Source organism: Chiloscyllium plagiosum, chromosome 6 (assembly GCF_004010195.1).
Source record: "Chiloscyllium plagiosum isolate BGI_BamShark_2017 chromosome 6, ASM401019v2, whole genome shotgun sequence".
NCBI lineage: Eukaryota > Metazoa > Chordata > Chondrichthyes > Orectolobiformes > Hemiscylliidae > Chiloscyllium > Chiloscyllium plagiosum.
In genome coordinates, this window is record NC_057715.1 from 115,851,991 (window position 1) to 115,869,986 (window position 17,996).

Sequence of the window (17,996 nt, forward strand, 5' to 3'; positions counted from 1 at the left end):
ACAGTATGGAAACAGGCCCTTCAGCCCAAAAAGTCCACACTGACCCTCCAAAGAGTAACCAACCCAGAGCCGTTCCTCTACCCTATATTTACCCCTGACTAATGCACCTAACGCTATGGGCAATTCAGCATGGCCAATTCACCCTAACCTGCACATCTTTGAATTCTGGGAGGAAATCGGAGAACCCAGAGGAAACCCACGCAGACACGGGGAGAATATGCAAAATCCACACATAGACAGTTGCCCGAGGCAGGAACTGAACCTGGGTTCTTGGCACTTTGAGACAGTAGTGCTAACCACTGAGCCACTGTGTCACCCTGAAATGTTCCAGAAATATGATGACACTGGGCACAATTTCAGCTCGGTACAGAATGCAAACCAGCACAGCACAAACGTAGGAAACATTGTGGAGCTTTATTCACCATGGGAGACTTAGCATTAAGCAATACGTCAGCATTTTATTCAAAAAAATCAGTTCATTTAATGCTGGGTCTTCTAGGTCTCAAAGAACATTTTCTGATCACTGCAATTTTCCATTTACCCTTGTCCAATGTAAGATGCAAATAAAGGCAACTTGAAATAAACTTACATTTCAATTCGCCTGCTTCAAGCCTCCTCCATCAGCAATGACAGGTCTGCATTATCAGGATTTTATTCCCTGTCCTCCACCCCAGACTGAGGCCAGGGTTTGAGGGGCTGAATCTAGCGCTACAATTATAAAGTGCAGTACTTCACACCTCAGACTTTATTGAAAAGCAGCACTGCACATCCCTTAGAATAGGGACCCATAACTGAATGGTGTATCATGCTCACTACATTCACATTTTTTAGACAGGCACAGGCTGGAGGAGGCTTGTGTGGAACCTAAATGGCAGGTTCTGCACTGAAAAATATACATATGTTCACAGCTTCAGCCAAAGTCTTTGCAAAAGACAAAAATAAAACAGTTCTGACGAAGAGCCATCAGACTCAAAACATTAACTGTTTTTCTCTCTCTCCTTGAATACTGCCAGCCCTGCTGAGTTCATCCAGCACTTTGTGTTTTATCTGGCATACTCCAGCTACACTCCAATCAGGGATTTATAAACAAAAACAGAAATCTTCGCTGCTAACAGTCTTCAGAATTTTTTTTTTTATTTTTGAAAGTACCTGAAAGAACAAAACGAACTAAAGAGGTTGTTGATTCGCCCAGATTTCAGCTGCCAGCTGGGCTCGGCTGGCGTTGGCCAAGCTGGCTAGCTCGCAGTCGCTGGTATTCTGCCATGCACTGTTTGAAGTCATGCACAGAGCGCTGACACTGCCGCCAGTCCTGGTGTTCTGCCATACAGTCCTGTACAGCTCGATGGAAGCTAGCACACCCCGTCCTAGAGATCATCTGATCCACAGGATCATCCTCCTCCTCCTCCGACTTCCTGCTCCAGTTGTGACCTCGGGAGTTAGGAGCCGTCATTTTTGGAAACTCCTGTAGCCTGCAAAAGTTAAATATTGTTTTTTTATTCATCAAAATGAATAGGGCCACTCCACAGCTCAGACTTTTCCTGCTTCACCACCTCATGGGAGCCCATGGACCGTGGCTCAAGGATTGAAATGTAGGGTCAGGGTCAAACAGTAGGCAGATTTGAGGTGAGGGATAGGGGGAAGCAGAGTTACAAATCGAAATTAAGTGTTCAGTCATAATTAGGAGTTGGGTTTAGAGGAGGTTAGGGGTTACAAGTTAACCAGGAAAGCCCTAAAGAGAGAGCTAAGAAGAGCCAGGAGGGGACATGAGAAGTCACTGGCAGATAGCTTTCAGGTTTTCCTTGATTCTTTCTATAGGTATATCAGGAATAAAAGAATGACTAGAGAAAGATTAGGACCAATCAAGTTGCGATTGTACGCAGAGTCCGAGGAGGTAGGGGATGTGCTAAATGAATATTTTTCATCAGTATCCACACTGGAAAAAGACAATTTTGTTGAGGAGAATACTGAGATACAGGCTACTAGACTGGACGGGATTGACATTCATGAGGAAGTGTTAGCAATTCTGGAAAGTGTGAAAATAGTTAAGTCCCCTGGGCTGGCTGGGATTTATCCTCGGAAGCCAGGGAGGGGAATGCAGAGCCTTTGGCTTTAATCTTTATGTCATCATTGTCTAGAGGAATAGTGCCAGAAGACTGAAGGATAGCAAATGTTGCTCCCTTGTTCAAGAGGGGGAATAGAGACAACCCTGGTAACTATAGGCCAGTCAGCCTTACTTCAGTTGTGGGTAAAGTGTTGCAAAAGGTTATAAGAGATAGGATTTATAATCTGTCAGAGAGGAATAAGTTGATTAGCGATAGTCAACACAGTTTTGTGAAGGGTAGGTCGTGCCTCACAAACCTCATTGAGTTCTTTATGACAGCGACCAAACAGGTGGATGAAGGTAAAGCGGTTGATGTGATGTATATGGATTTCAGGAAGGCATTTGATAAGGTTCCCCATGGTAGGTTATTGCACAAAATACAGAGGCATGGGATTGAGGGTGATTTAGCAGTTTGGATCAGAAATTGGTTAGATGAAAGAAGACAGTGATGGTTGATGGGAAATGTTCATCCTGGAGTTCAGTTACTAGTGGTGTACCACAAGGATCTGTTTTGGGGCTACTGCTGTTTGTCATTTTTATAAATGACCTAGACGAAGGCATAAAAGGATGAGTTAGTAAACTTGCAGATGACACTAAGGTCGGTGGAGTCATGGATAGTGTTGAAAGATGTTGCAGGTTACAGAGGGACAAAGATAAGCTGCAGACCTGGGCTGAGAGGTGACAAATGGAGTTTAATGCAGAAAAGTGTGAGGTGATTCAATTTGGAAGGTGTAACAGGAATACAGAGTACTGGGCTAATGGTAACATTCTTGGTAGTGTGGATGAGCAGAGATCTCGGTGTCCACGTACATAGATCCCTGAAAGTTGCCACCTCAGGTTGATAGTGTTATTAAGAAGGCATACAGTGTTAGCTTTTATTGGTAGAGGGATTGAGTTTCGGAGCCATGAGGTCATGCTGCAGCAATACGAAACTCTGGTGCGGCCACACATGGAATCTTGCATACAATTCTGGTCACTGCATTATAGGAAGGATGTGGAAGCTTTGGAAAGGATTCAGAGGAGATTTACTAGGATGTTGCCTGGTATGGAGGGAGGGTCTTATGAGGAAAGGCTAAGGGACTTTAGGCTGTTTTGCGTTAGAGAGAAGGTTGAGAGGTGACTTAATTGAGACATACAAGACAATCAGAGAGAGTTAGATAGGGTGGACAGTGAGAGGCTTTTTCCTCAGATGGTGATGGCTAGCACGGGTGAACACAGCTTTAAATTGAGGGGTGATCGATATAGGACAGAGGTCAGAGGTGGTTTCCTTACTCAGAGAGTAGTAGGGACATGGAATGCACTGCCAACAACTGTAGTAGACTCACTAACGTTAAGGGCATTTAAATGGTCACTGGATAAACATGTAGATGATAATGGAATAGTGTAGGATAGATGGGCTTTGGATTGGTTCCACAGGTCGGCACAACATCGAGGCAAAAACAATGACTGGTTTGGAACTAGGGTGAGGTGGGGGAAGGGGAAATGAGGAAACTGTTGAAGTCCACATTGATGCCCTGGGGTTGAAGTGTTCCGAGGCAGAAGATGAGGCGTTCTTCCTCCAGGCGTCTGGTGGTGAGGGAGCGGCGGTGAAGGAGGCCCAGCACCTCCATGTGGGCCGAAGGGCCTGTACTATGCTGTAATGTTCTAGGTTGTTTTGGGAGGAGTTAGGCTTAAGATTAATGTCAAGAGTTGGGAGTCAGAGATAGGGGTCAGGGGTTAGAGTTCATAACAGAGGTTCGGGGAGAAACCAGGGTTAAAGTTCTGTAACCCACCTCTGGAAGACGGGCTGAAGAATCACTGACCTGCTGCCGGAGGCCCAGATCTGACCCGAGCAACAGCAACATCCGGTGTTACGTTAAATTCTTACCCGCCCCAGGATGCGGGTGTGCAACAGCAGAAATGCTCCGGGTAAACGGCATGTGCAATATTCGGGTAGCCGCGTGTACTTCCGGTATTAAAGGAATATAAAATCAGCAAAACAAACCATTTTTGATAAAGTTAAAAATCACACAACACCAGGTTATAGTCCAACAGGTTTAATTGGAAGCACCAGCTCTCGGAGCGACGCTCCTCCACTATCACCTGATGAAGGAGCAACGCTCCGAGAGCTGGTGCTTCCAATTAAACCTGTTGGACTATAACCTGGTGTTGTGATTTTTAACTTTGTACACGTTTAATTGGAAGCACCAGCTTTCGGAGCGACGCTCCTCCACTATCACTTGATGAAGGAGCGTCGCTCCGAGAGCTGGTTCTTCCAATTAAACCTGTTGGACTATAACCTGGTGTTGTGTGATTTGTAACTTTGTACATCCCAGTCCAACACCGGCATCTCCACCATCATTTCTGATAAAGAGTAATCAAAACTGTGTTTTTCTCTCTCTCTCTCCACAAACGCTGCCGCACTTGGTGCGTTTGTCCAGCACTTTGTGTTTTATTTGGCATACTCCAGTTGGGGCCCAATTAGGGATATATAAATTAAAAGATAAATTGCTGGAAAACAAAACTCCAAGTCTGACAGCAGCCGTGGAGAGAAAGCAAGGTTAATGTTTCACGTTCAGTCACCTTTCTTCAGAATTGATTTTAGTCCAGAAAAGGCTGGTGTATACGCTGACGATGGCAGGGCGGGAGTAAGGGGTAAATAATAGGTGGGGATGGAGCCCACAGAGACAGAAAAAAAACAGAAAAGGTCAGTTTGGCACACCGAGCTCGTTGTCTCATTTCTATGTCTCCACAACTGTTTTTTTTTTCTCCACCTATCGTTTATTCTTCGCCTCCACATCTTCAGCATACATACCAACCTTTTCCAGTTAAAATCAGTTCTGATGAAGGGTCAATCGACCCGAATCTTTAACTCTGATTTCTCTCCACAGATGTTGCCAGACCTGCTGCACTTTTTCAGCAACTTCTGTTTTTGTTTCTGAAACGAGATATAAAATGGACTTTCTCAGGTAGCTTTCTTTTTGCCCCTCCCGTCCCTATTGTCTCTCCCAGGCCACTGGGGAGTATGTTCTGGGGCCTCAGGCTCTGGGCGTCAATGGAAGGCGGCTGTTCCCAGAGAGCACCGCGGCTGGGAAAGTCTTCTATATCCCCGGGCAGGAGGCGCTACTCCGGGGGGACCTGCCGCCGCACCGAGCGATCTCACCTCAAAGAATCAAATACCGAAAGGTTCCGGCGACCGAAACCAAAGTAGCCTTCTTCTGCCAATCTCTCGGTTTCGGTTTAATGAAAAACACACACCCATCAACAACAATGGCCGACAAACATTATGACTTCCGGTACTACTGCCCCACCGGAAGCATGAGTCTCCGGGAAAAGAGTCCGGGTGACAGTGTGAAACCTTGGTCGTTCACAGCTCCTCATCTCCCTATCATCTCTCTATACACTGTCATTATCACCTCTTTATTGGTACCTTTGCTTCTGGAGCCATGACTCACCTTCTCTCAGCTTAATATAAATACTCATTAATATATTTAATATAATATACTCTTTAATATATTTAATATAAATATTTCTCCCCTTTTTTTAGCTTTGACAAAGGGTCAGTTAGACTCAAAACGTCAGCTCTTTTCTCTCCTTACAGATGCTGCCAGACCTGCTGAGATTTTCCAGCATTTTCTCTTTTGGTTCCAGGTGACAGTGTGTTCGGAGTTTTTTGGACAACAGGCACAAACAGATCACCAACACACTCTTGATGGGCCGTCCGCTGTAATGAATTGGGATATTAACTTAAATGGTGTGTCATTGGATAAATATAAACCAAGAATTGCTGAGGACCTGAAACAAAAACAGAAACCATGGAGAAACCCTCAGCGGGTCTGTGGAGAGAGAAAGCAGAGTCTGTTGAGCTATAACCTGGTGTTGTGTGACTTTTAACTTTGTAAAAGTGAGGACTGCAGATGCTGGAAACCAGAGTTTAGATCAGAGTGATGCTGGGAAAGCACAGCAGGTCAGGCAGCATCTGAGGAGCAGGAAAATCAACGTTTCGGGCAAAAGCCCTTCATCAGGAATAGAGGCAGGGAGTCTCCAGGGTGGAGAGACTCATCTGACCTTTAACTTTGTCCACCCCAGTCCATGATGTGCACCTCCACATCATGACTACCATTCTTGCAGTGAGACTCTCCTCAGCTTCAACTTCCGAGGGTGGGGGTTCCTGCGGTAGGCAATGTAGATCCAGAGGTCCCATAGTCCTCCGAATCATCCAGAGCAGAGATTCCTGAGGGGTCTTGAGATGGGTCTTCCTGCATCTGGGTACTGCCTGGCACTGCCCTCTCTCCTTGTGGGAGGGAGGCATCTAGAGTGTGCACCACATTTGCCATCACCTTCCAGCTGTGCACACCCCAGAATAGCAGTATTTCTGCAAAAATATTATTAAAAGGGGGAGCGGGAAATTAAAAAAGAGAGAATTTAAGAAAGTGTCCATTTCATGTCTCTGAGTTCAAGGGCCTGATCCCCATTAGATAGATAATTTAGATATAAAGATGCCTCAAAATGGAACCCTCATACTTATCCATGTTAAACTCTTATCTGCCAAAATTTGGCCCATTCACCTGGTAAGAAGACTCTTAAGCATGTCTGCCCTCCCCCCACCTTATCCCAGTTCTAACCTTCCAGCTCAGCACCATCCTCATGACCTATCCTACCTGCCAATCTCCCTTCCCACCTATCTGCTCCACCCTCCTCTCTGACCTATCACCTTCATCCCCAGCCCCATCCACCCATTGTACTCTTTGCTACCTTCTCTCCAGCCCCACCCCATTTATCTCTCCACCCTGAAGGCGCCCTACCTCCATTCCTGATGAAGGGCTTTTGCCTGAAATGTCAATTTTCCTGCTCCTCGGGTGCTGCCTGACCTCCTGTGCTTTTCCAGACTCTGATTCTGATTTCCAGCATCTGCAGTACTCACTTTTGCCTGGGCACAAACATTGGTCACCCGACCTGACCTCCAGGGGCCAATGTGGCCTCCATTGCTGATCAGGTTCCTCCAGCCCAGCTGTAAATCCAGGGAATGTACTAATACGCAATAGGAGGGACAGTTGGAGGAAAAGGTACTGACAGCACTTTGGCACAGGTGTATAAAGTCTTACGTTTTAAAATAAATTTCACTATTTTGGCACCACACCCATTGACTGTGTGGCCCCCAATGCAACAGTTTGAGCATGATAATTAACTTGTATCTCTTTCTCTCCGTCTTCCCTTTCTCAGTCTCTTTTTCTTTCTCTGTTTATTTCCCCTGTTTTTATAGCTTCATATTCCACTCTCTGTCTCCTTATCTCTGTGGCCATGATTTGGAGACGGTGTTGGACTGGGGTGTACAAAATTAAAAATCACACAACACCAGGTTATAGTCCAACAGGTTTATTTGGAAGTACTAGCTTTCAGTTTTATTTGGAAGCAAAAGTTAGTGCTTCCAAATAAACCAGTTGGACTATAACCTGGTGTTGTGTGATTTTTAACTTTGTATCTCTGTGGTGTTTCTCTCACTGGGTCATTGTGTAAATTTATTTCTGTCTCTTTCCCTTTATCTTGCTGTTTCCCTCTTTCTGTCTGTCTGTCTCTCTCTTTCTGTCCTGGTGCCCGGGACACTTTCTTCTTGGTGTCCAGACCCTTCTACGGTCCTTTTCCTGTTGCAGCTGGGAGCCAAAGTGAAGCGGCTGCAGCAAGCACCCTAGGGTGTGGCAGTGGAGAGACCCAGCCAATTGAGGGGAGAGAGGTAGGGAGGGAGTCCTGGGGTGGGGTGGGGGGGAGTGGATGATGGTCAGATAGCTTCCTGAAATAGACAGAGGGGACTGAGAGCCAGCTGTGTACAGATATCTCCCTGACAGAGAGAGGGGGGACTGAGAGACACCAGCCAGTGAATAGATATCTGCCTGAGAGAGATGGGACTGAAGAGACTCCAGTCAGTGTACTGTGTACATCTCTCTGAGAGTGAGAGAGGGAGGGGAGGGACTGAGAGGCACCAGCCAATGTACAGATATCTTCTTGCGGGAGAGAATGAGGGGCTGAGAGACACTAGTCAGTGTACAGATACCTCCTGAGAGAGAGGGAGAGAAAGAGGTGGGGAGGATTGACAGATATCATTGCATTTACAAATATCTTCCTGAGAGAGAGGGGTCTGGGGGCGACAGTGAGCGACAGAGAATGAGCTTATGCTACTTCCTGACTTCTTCAATCAATCTGAGCACTTTTCTGATAGTGATGCATTTCTCTCTTGGATGCCTTGATTAATCTTCCCTCCCTCACACTCTCAGACAGTGCATTCCTGACCCTTTCGACTTGGTCTGTGAAAAGGCTTTTCCTCAAGTCTCCATTTTGCCAACCATCATAAATTTGTGCTCTCTCGTTCGCAAACCTTCCTTCAGTAGGAAGCGTTTCTTCCTGTTTACTCTGTCCAGAACTCTCCTGATTTTGAACACCTCTATAAAATGTCTTCTCAACTTTCCCTTCACTAAGGGAACAGACTCAATTTCCCCAATCTATTCTTGGAATCCCTCATTCCTAAAACCAATTTTATCAACATCTTCAACATTCTCTCCAATGCTCATCCTTCCTAGCTGTATGTGTCCCAGAAATTTACATAATGCGCCAGCTGAGGCTATGCCAATGCTTTGATGGAGTTTATCATAACCTGCATCTTGTACTCTACATCCCTATGGCTTCTGCCCAGAATACTGTATGTTTTCTTGATTGGTCTCACCTTTCCTACCATCTTTACTGACAGAGACACTTGTTCACCGAGGTCTCTCTGCTCCTGCTCACCCTCTAGATTGTACTGTTTAAAATATAGTCTCTTTCCAAACACAATTAATCACTTCCCATTTCTCTGCATTAAATTTCATCTGCCAACCATCTGCCCATTTCACCAATCTACCAATGTCCTTTTTAAAGTTCTACATTATCCTCCTCATTGTACATATTACATGCACACTTCATACCAACTACAAAATTCAGAATCGTTCCCTGGACACCAAGATCTAGGTCTTGATTTTAAATGAACAATCCATCTTCCGCAACTACACTGGCCCCACCCCCCATCTTTTCCTCCGCTACATTGATGACTGTATCGGCGCTACCTCGTGCTCCCACGAGGAGGTTGAACAGTTCATCCACTACACTAACACCTTCCACCCCGACCTCAAATTCACCTGGACAGTCCCGGACTCCTCCCTCCCCTTCCTAGACCTTTCCGTTTCTATCTCAGGCGACCGAATCAACACGGACATCTACTACAAACCAACCGACTCCCACAGCTACCTAGACTACACCTCCTCCCATCCTGCCCCCTGTAAAAACGCCATCCCATTCTCCCAATTCCTTCGTCTCCGCCGCATCTGCTCCCAGGAGGACCAGTTCAAAATACGTACAACACAGATGGCCTCCTTCTTCAAGGACCGCAATTTACCCCCCGACGTGGTCGACGGTGCCCTCCACCGCATCTCCTCCACTTCCCGCTCCCCCGCCCTTGAGCCCCGCCCCTCCAACCGCCACCAGGACAGAACCCCACTGGTCCTCACCTACCACCCCACCAATCTCCATGTACAGCGCATCATCCGCCGTCACTTCCGCCACCTCCAAACAGACCCCAGCACCAAGGATATATTTCCCTCCCCACCCCTATCAGCTTTCCGTAGAGACCACTCCCTCCGCGACTCCCTTGTCAGATCCACACCCCCCACCGACCCAACCACCACTCCCGACACCTTCCCTTGCAACCGCAGGAGGTGCAACACTTGCGCCCACACCTCCCCCCTCACTTCTCTCCAAGGCCCCAAGGGAAACTTCCATATCCGCCACAGATTCACCTGCACCTCCACCCACATCATCTACTGCATCCGCTGCAGCCGGTGTGGCCTCCTCTATATTGGGGAGACAGGCCGCCTACTTGCGGAGCGATTCAGAGACCACCTCTGGGCCACCCGGACGAACCAACCCAACCAACCTGTGGCACAGCATTTCAACTCCCCCTCCCACTCCACCGAGGATATGCAGGTCATTGGACTCATCCACCGCCAAACCACAACAACCCGACGGTCGGAGGAGGAGCGTCTTATCTTCCGACTGGGAACACTCCAACCGCAGGGGATGAACTTGGACTTCACCAGTTTCTTCATCCCCCCTCCCCCCACCTTGTCTCAGCCGGATCCCTCCAGCCCGGTTTGATCTCCAGCGTCTGCAGACCTCACTTTCTCCTCCTTGATTTTAAATGAGGATAGCAAGAGGAGCAGTGCCAACTCGCAGGGAACTCCAAAGTTTGTTCTTGGCTGAAAACTATCCACTTGCCATTACTTCCTGTTTCCTATTCCTCAACTAATTTTATATCCACATTGTTACTGTCCCAATGTGGCCTACTCTACATTGGAGAAACCAAATGCAGACTGGGTGACTGCTTTGCAGAACACCTCTGGTCCATGTACAAGCATGGCTCTGACCTTCCCATAGCCAGTCATTTTAACACAGTAACCTGCTCACATGCCCATGTGTAGTCCTCAGTATGCTGCAGTATTCCAGTGAATCACAGCGCAAACTGGGAGGAACAATATCTCATCTTCAGACGGGCACTTTACAACCTTCTGGACTTAATATTGAGTTCAACACCTTTAAGTTGTGCATCCACTCCCATTCCTTCCCTTTCTTTTAGCTTTAGGGATGTAGGGGTAGCATGGTGGCACAGTGGTCAGCACTGCTGTCTCACAGCTCCAGAGACCAGGGTTCAATTCCCACCTTGGGCAACTGTCTGTGTGGAGCTTGCACATTCTCCCCGTGTCTGCATAGGTTTCCTCCGGGTGCTCCGGTTTCCTCCCACATTCCAAAGATGTGCAGGTCAGGTGAATTGGCCATGCTAAATTGCCCATAGTGTTGGGTAAATGTAGGGGAATGGGTCTGAGTGGGTTGCTCTTTGGAGGGTCGGTGTGATCTTGTTGGGCCGAGGAGCCTGTTTCCACACTGTGAGTAAGTAATCTATTCTCTATCGCCATTCCACTCTCTCCTCTGCACGCCAGTCGGACTGTGGTTCTTTCTAGTCTGGCAGTTAGACACACCATTGTTCTGCTATTGTCACATTCTGATCACTTAATCGGAACAATCAAAGCCTTTCTGCCACAGCACTACACCCTCGCCCCAAAATTGCATAAATATTGCCTCCTTCCCACTTCACAGCAGTTCTGATGAAGAGACACCCGGACTCTCTCTCCATGGATACTGCCTGAACCACTACGATCTTCAGCACGTTTTGATTTTCAGTACGGATTCCAGCAGCTGCAGTAATTTACTCCTTCTCAGGAGTTTACTTTTATTTGAGTGCACATACATCTCCATAAAAGAGAGAGAGAGATTGAGAGGCACCAGGTAGTGCTGTAGTCCAGTCAATGTGTCTGCAACACAGGGTGACAGTTTCACGGTGAGGAGTTGATCATTTGGACTGAGGTGAGGAGGGTGTCTTCACTGGTCGGGCTGTGAAATACTTTATCCCATAGAGCTGAGGGGTTTCAAGCCATTGAGTTAATTGAACATGGTGGTCTTGATCCATTGTTGGAATTGAGGGAAATCAGGAGAAATGGGATGGGGGGGGCGGAAGGGGTTGGAGGTGGATGATGTTGAGGTGAAAGATCAGCCATGATTTGGTTGAATTATGGAACAGGCTAGAGGGGCGGAATGGCCAAGTCTAGCTGCCATTTCTGCTATCTCTCTCCATCTCTGTTGCCTCAGTTAAATCAAATTGTGACACAGTCAATCAAAAAATAGACCGAGTAAAGCACACACAAATGAAGATAATCTCAAAGATAAACTATGATTATTTATTATAATTCAAAGAGGTTTCATACATTGCAGTTCATTTAAAACCATGGAGAGAACAGAGAGGCGACATTAGTGAATGGGACTGAGCCCTACCAATCCACTGTACAAAAAGACAAGACATTGAAGATACAACTGTCCCTTTGGCACATAGCCTCTGCCATTGGGTATTCATTAATACCAATACTGATTGTATTATCAAACAGGAATCACAGAAATTCTATCTGCATAATAAATTAAGAAACAAGGCATTTGTTTCATCAATAAAAATAAAAGTGATGTTCTTAATAGTAATAACAACGCTAAAGGAGCCTCAAACTTCTTGTAACTGGCAAACAATTGTTATTAAAAGTACAATCGTTGTCTTTTCAGTTGATTTAAGCAGTTGGTCCCTGTTACAGCCACACAGCCATATACTGTACATACTACACCTTGAGCATGGAGTTACACAGGACACTTAGAAGCTGCATGGAGATGATGGTGTAGAGGTAATGTCACTGGGATAGTAATCCAGAATCCCAGGCTCATGTCTTGAGGCGATGGGTTCAAGTCCCAGTATAGCAGATCGTAGAATTTGAATTCAGTCAGTAACTTGGAATGGGAAAGCTATAGTCTCAGTAATGACAGTTACAAGACTATTATTGATTGGTGAATCTGATTCACTAATGTCTCTTAGGGCAGGAAATCTGCTGCCCTTACCCTCGTCTGGTTTACATGTGACTCCAGACCAACAGCAAAGTGGTTGACTCTTAGCTACCTTTTGAACTGGTTGAGCAAACCACTCTGTTCAAGGGCAATTAGGAATGGGGAGCAAAAGATGGATGCCCACTTTCCATAATGGAAAATCATCTTGGGGTGGTCCTCAAGAAATATGACTGGGCCTTGAGGTTGGGGTTGGGGTGGTGTAGCAGTGCAATATCTGCTTTGAGTGGCATTAAAGGTCGCAGAAACTTGGTTTACAGTAGGCATGGACAGACAATGTAAATGAAACATTAGTACTAAGTAATAGAGCACAATGGGTTCAGGCACAATGAACAGACTATCCTCCTTCTGTGCCATAATAATTCTGATTCTGTAAAGGGTAAACCTCTAAATGGGGCGCAGGAACAGAGGACAAATCAGTACAAATAGTCAAATGTGGCAGGACAGGTTGAGAAGGCAATTAAAAAAGCATTTGGGAGTCTGGGATTATTAACTTGGGCATGGAACATTGGTTCAGCCCCAACTGGAGTACTATGTCCACTTCTGCAAATTAAGGAGGATGTGAAAGCATTATGGTGTAGAAAAGATCTTTGGGAATGGTTCCAGGGATGAGGGATTTCAGTTTCATGAATAGATTGGAGGAGCTGGAATTGTTTACCCTGGAGAAGGGAAGATTGAGTGGAGATTTGATAGCGCCATTGATTATTTCATGAGGTCTGAACAGAGTAGGCAGGCATGCATGTTCCCAACGGGAGACATGATCAGTAAAAGACTCAATGTGGGGAGAATCATTTTACACAGCGAGTGGTTAGGATCTGGAAGGCACTAAGCGTGTGATGGAGGCAGATTCTGTCAAGGCTTTCAAAAGGAAATTAGATATGCATCTGAAGAGAAATAAATAGCAGGGCTACAGGGGGAGGAATAGGTGAGGGGCCAGCCAATCTACTGCTTCATACAGCTAGCACAGGATTGATGGATTAAACGGCTGTCCTGAAACTGCTTTATGATTCTATGTAATTTATTCTTGAGTTTCTGCTGTCATTGCGTTGTTTCTTAGGGTGATTTCACCCAGGTTCTTGTGGGATAACAGTTGGCATCTCTGGTGAGGTCACTGTGTTGGGCCAAACCCTCAGTAACAAATTCACTCTCGCTGTGAGTTAGACACACAGGGCTGTATTTTAGCAGAAGTCTCTCCAGATAGAGAGGCTCAGATAGAATAGCAATACAGATGGAACGGACTGGAGGGATTGAATGACCTTCTGTTTCTGAACTTCCAAAAACAGGCAAAAGCCAAATGCTCAATTTTATTTCCCCATCACTTGATGTACTTTCGTGGTATTGGCCAACACAGATTTCAGCTGTTTGCTGAGGGATTTGCAAGAGATTGAAATTAAAGTTTATAGACAATTGTCTCATTTAAATGAATTAACCAAGATGTTGCTTTGTGGTGTGAAAGTAGACATTATTGCACAGGTCCAGGAAGAAAACAATACAAGGGAACTTATTTAAAAAAAGCTTCTGAGAGGATCACTAGCTGGGTCAACTTTTATTGCCCATCCCTAGTTACCCCTCGAGAAGGTGGTGATGAGCTACCTTCTAGAACCACTTCAGTCCATATGCTGTAGGACGACCCACAATACCATTAGGGAGGGAGTTCCAGAATTCTGACCTTGAAATTCTGAAGAAAGATGATATATTTCCAAATCCATGGCTTGGAGGCAACTTGCAGGTTGTGGCATTCCTGCTACCCTTGTCCATCAAGATGAAAGTTGTCAAAGGTCTGGAAGGTGCTGCCAAAGATGTTTTGGCAAATTTCTGCAGTTTATCTTGTAGATAGTACACACTGCTGCCAATGAGCATTGATACGGAAGGTGATGAAGGGCTTTTGCCCAAAAGGTCGATTTTCCTGCTCCTCGGATGCTGCCTGACCTGCTGTGCTTTTCCAGCACCACTCTGATCTAAACATCGATATGGAAGGACTGAATGTTTAAGTGCACTCTGCTAAGTGAACTGCTTTATCCTGGATGATGTTAAGCTTCTCGAGTGTTGTCAGACCTGCACCCATCCAGGCAAATGGAGCGTACTCCATCATACTCCTACCTTGTGGCTTGTAGATAGTCGACAGGCTTTGGGGATTCAGGAGGGGAGTTACCTGTTGCAGTATTTCCAGCTTTTAACCTGCTCTTGAGGAGTCTGCATTTATATAGTGAGTCCAGTTCAGTTTATGGTCAATGGTAACCCCAGGATGTTGATGATGAGGAATCCCATAATATTAATTGCTACCTTCCCTTTAGCAACAAGTCCTCACAATTGACCAGCAGCCAACCCAGATGAACAGTTGACTTAGTGGAATGTAGAGCCAATGAAAGTCACTCTTTACATGTCCTTGGACACTATCTACAGCAACTTACAATCATTATCACTCTTATGTAGGACATGAAAAAGCCAATAGAGAACAGCATGCTCAATGCCAGCTTAAACAATAAGCTTGCCACAAAATGACAAAGATGGCACTATTTTAAAGTTTCTATTAGACTGGTACAGTATGATATCACGTTGCTAAACTTCAAATCCAGTATTTTGGTTCCTAGAGTAAAGTTTTGATTTACTTTTCAGTGCACATTATTGTGAGTGATCTCAGGTCTGACATGTTTCTCTACTCATTTCAGCTTTTAATATCATCTAATCCCACGTTGGGAAAAATGTATAGCCCCTTCTCCATATGGGCTGCACCAAATACTCCCAGAACAAAGGCAACACAGGTTAAATATAGAGTAAAGCTTCCTCTACTCTTTTAGATTGAGAGGAAAGCTCCCTGTACTGTTTTACACTGAAGGTAAAGCTCTGTTCTGATTGTCCCCACCAAACACTCCCAGGACAGAAACAGATACAGCATATGGGTATGACAGTGAAGCTTTCTGTACTCAATTAAACAGAAAATAAATGTCCCTCAACACAGTCTCCATCAAACACTCCCTGGACTGGGACAACAAAGGGTTAGGTTCCAAATTAAGCTCCCTCTACTCTTAAAAACTGGAAGCAAAGGTACCTCTACACTGTAGCCATCAAACATTACTGGGACAGGGATAGCTCAGGATCGGATATAGAGTAAAGCTGTCTCTATCAAACACTCCCAGGACAGAGACAGCCTGGGATGAGATACAGAGTAAAACCCCTTCTACACCATTCCCATCAAACACTCTCAGGACAGGGACAGCACAGGATTACTTGTTAAAATCTCCAGGAAGAAATCCAATTGGGTTTGGAATCTGAAAGTGCAATTTGGTTGAAGATTTAGCCTTGTAAACAATTTGGGGCTGTTAGACCTAGGAGGAAGAGAAGGGGTGCAGAATCATGTCACATTTACCCACATTTCGCACAACTCTTTATTGTTCAGTCATGGGGGTGTGGATGTCACTAAGTGAGCAGGTTTCATTGGCCTTGATTTTGCATCATTCTGACATTGTACTTGGTGTGTGTCGGTGAAGAATTTGGTAAAGCAAGTTCGATTCACAGCACAGAAAAGGTCCTTCAGCCCATTAAGTCTGCACTGACATAACCACCACTAAAAGTGGGATCTTGTCAAAAGCTTTACTAAAATCCATATAAATTACATCAACTAAACTTCCCTCATCCATTCATTTGATCAATTTTCAAAAATTCGAACAATTTGTTAGGTATGACCTCCCTCTGACAAAGCCATGTCAACTATCCCAAATTAACCATTGCCTTTTCAACAGAGTCTTAACTCGCTTCTTCAGAATTTTCTCCAATAATTTCCCTACTATTGATGTGAGGCTCACTGGTCTGTAATTTCTGGTTCATCTCTACTACTTTTCTTAAAACGTGGAACCACATTGGCTGTCCTCCAGTCCTCTGGCACTTCCCCCATGATCAGAGAGGAATTCATGTCAGAGCCCATGAAATTTTTTGCCTCGCTTCTCACAGCAGCCTGGGATGCAATTCATCCAGGCCAGAGGATCTGTCTGTTTTTAAGCCCAACAGAGCCCCCAGTGCTTCCCCATTTCCTATGTCAAACTGTCTAAGTTCCTCACAGACCCTTTTCCTGAATTCCCTAACTATATTTTCCTTTTCCAGAGTGAAGACCTAAGAGTTGTATTCATTTAATACCCGTCCAACATCCTGCATTTTCACATTAAGGTTGCCCCCTTGGTCCCTAATGGACCCTACTCTTTCCCTGATTAACCTTTTCTCTTCAATGTATTTATAAATATGGTGACACTTGCCTCAAGATCTCATTTGGGGAAATGAGGGGGACAGTGGTTGGCACTGTTTGATTGAATCATTCAAGTGAAGCCACAAGAATGGAGGTGAAGCTATGTTGTCAACTCTGGTTAATATCATTTTGGAGTTTGACCTCCCAAATGCCTTATGAAAAGGCATTTACACACATGCCTCCTCAGCAACACCCCCCCCAAACCTCAACACAAACATTTCTAATATTCAGACAAGAAAACATTGGAGCAGTAGTAGGCCTTTCGGCCCATTGTGTCTGCTTCCCCATTCCATGAGATTGTGGCTGATCTGATAATCCTCTTCTCCACTTTCATGCTTTTCCCCATAACCCTTGATTCCCTTCCTGATTAAAAATCTCTCTCTCAGCCTAGAATGGACTTAATAACCCAGCCTCAACAGGCCTCTGCAGTAAAAGTTTCTGCAGTTAACAAACAAAATAAATCGAAAAACTAATGCTTCAAAATCAGTGTGATTTTTTTTTTACCCCCACCCTATGGTTTTTCACTCCCCAGGGGGCTGAGTTCCAATCCCTGTCAGACCATATTCTGAAGTAAGTTGGCCAATTTGTGTACCAAAGTCTTGATCCTCCTCCTAAACCTCTATCCTCTACCCACTTCCCCAGAAATCTCGCAACCCACCCCACCCCACCTCCCCCAGATAACCCAAAAAAGGCTGTGAAGGAACTGACATCATGATTGTACCAGTCTACTGTTTGGAGTCTGTCAGGTTTTGGCCCAAGACTATTGAGAAGCCTCAGTTGTTTTATTGTCTAACAGAAACAAGGAAGAAAATAAACTAACGACAGCAGCTTTTCAGGTGCCGGAGATCACCGTGCCTTGCAGTGATTTGCGTGTCCCCGTGTTTTATCGGTCGTTGTGCTGCGGTGAGTTCACTCCATCTTCATCGTCGTCATTGTCGTCCTTCAGTCCTTTCAGCCTCTGGCGAGCAAAATCCTCAAAAACAATGTCATCATCACTGGAAATGAAAGAGGACTCAAGGTGAGTGAGCTGGTCTTCAGATAACAACCAGAGTCACACTGAAATGATATAAAAGGACATGGGGAACCAGAGCAGGAGATGGCCATTTAGCCCCTTGAGCCTGCTCCACCATTTGATACAATCGTGGCTGATCTCATCTCAGCTTCAAT

At 45.4% G+C, this 17,996-nt stretch overlaps 2 protein-coding genes across 5 annotated transcripts in view; both read right to left on the reverse strand.

Annotated features, from left to right (window-relative positions):
- Positions 1–395: 395 nt before the first annotated feature.
- LOC122551180 (cytochrome c oxidase assembly factor 4 homolog, mitochondrial) lies at positions 396–5,377 on the reverse strand. Of its 4 annotated transcripts, none has more exons than XM_043692817.1 (2): positions 5,244–5,377; positions 396–1,469 (listed from the first exon to the last, which is right to left on the reverse strand). In XM_043692817.1, the coding sequence occupies exon 2, from the start codon at positions 1,448–1,450 to the stop codon at positions 1,196–1,198; it is 255 nt and encodes an 84-aa protein (XP_043548752.1). In that variant the 5' UTR covers positions 1,451–1,469; positions 5,244–5,377; the 3' UTR covers positions 396–1,195. The 4 variants fall into 4 exon arrangements, with proteins under 4 accessions (XP_043548752.1, XP_043548753.1, XP_043548750.1 ...); XM_043692818.1 differs by lacking the exon at positions 5,244–5,377 and adding an exon at positions 4,900–4,920; XM_043692815.1 differs by lacking the exon at positions 5,244–5,377 and adding an exon at positions 3,904–4,008.
- Positions 5,378–17,170: 11,793 nt separating this feature from the next.
- arrb1 (arrestin, beta 1) overlaps positions 17,171–17,996 on the reverse strand; it is a 38,829-nt gene continuing 38,003 nt past the window's right edge. Inside the window, exon 14 of the mRNA XM_043692724.1 lies at positions 17,171–17,824. Within this exon, the coding sequence (XP_043548659.1) occupies positions 17,713–17,824 (112 nt within the window). The 3' untranslated portion in view covers positions 17,171–17,712. The remainder of the gene's footprint in view (positions 17,825–17,996) is intronic.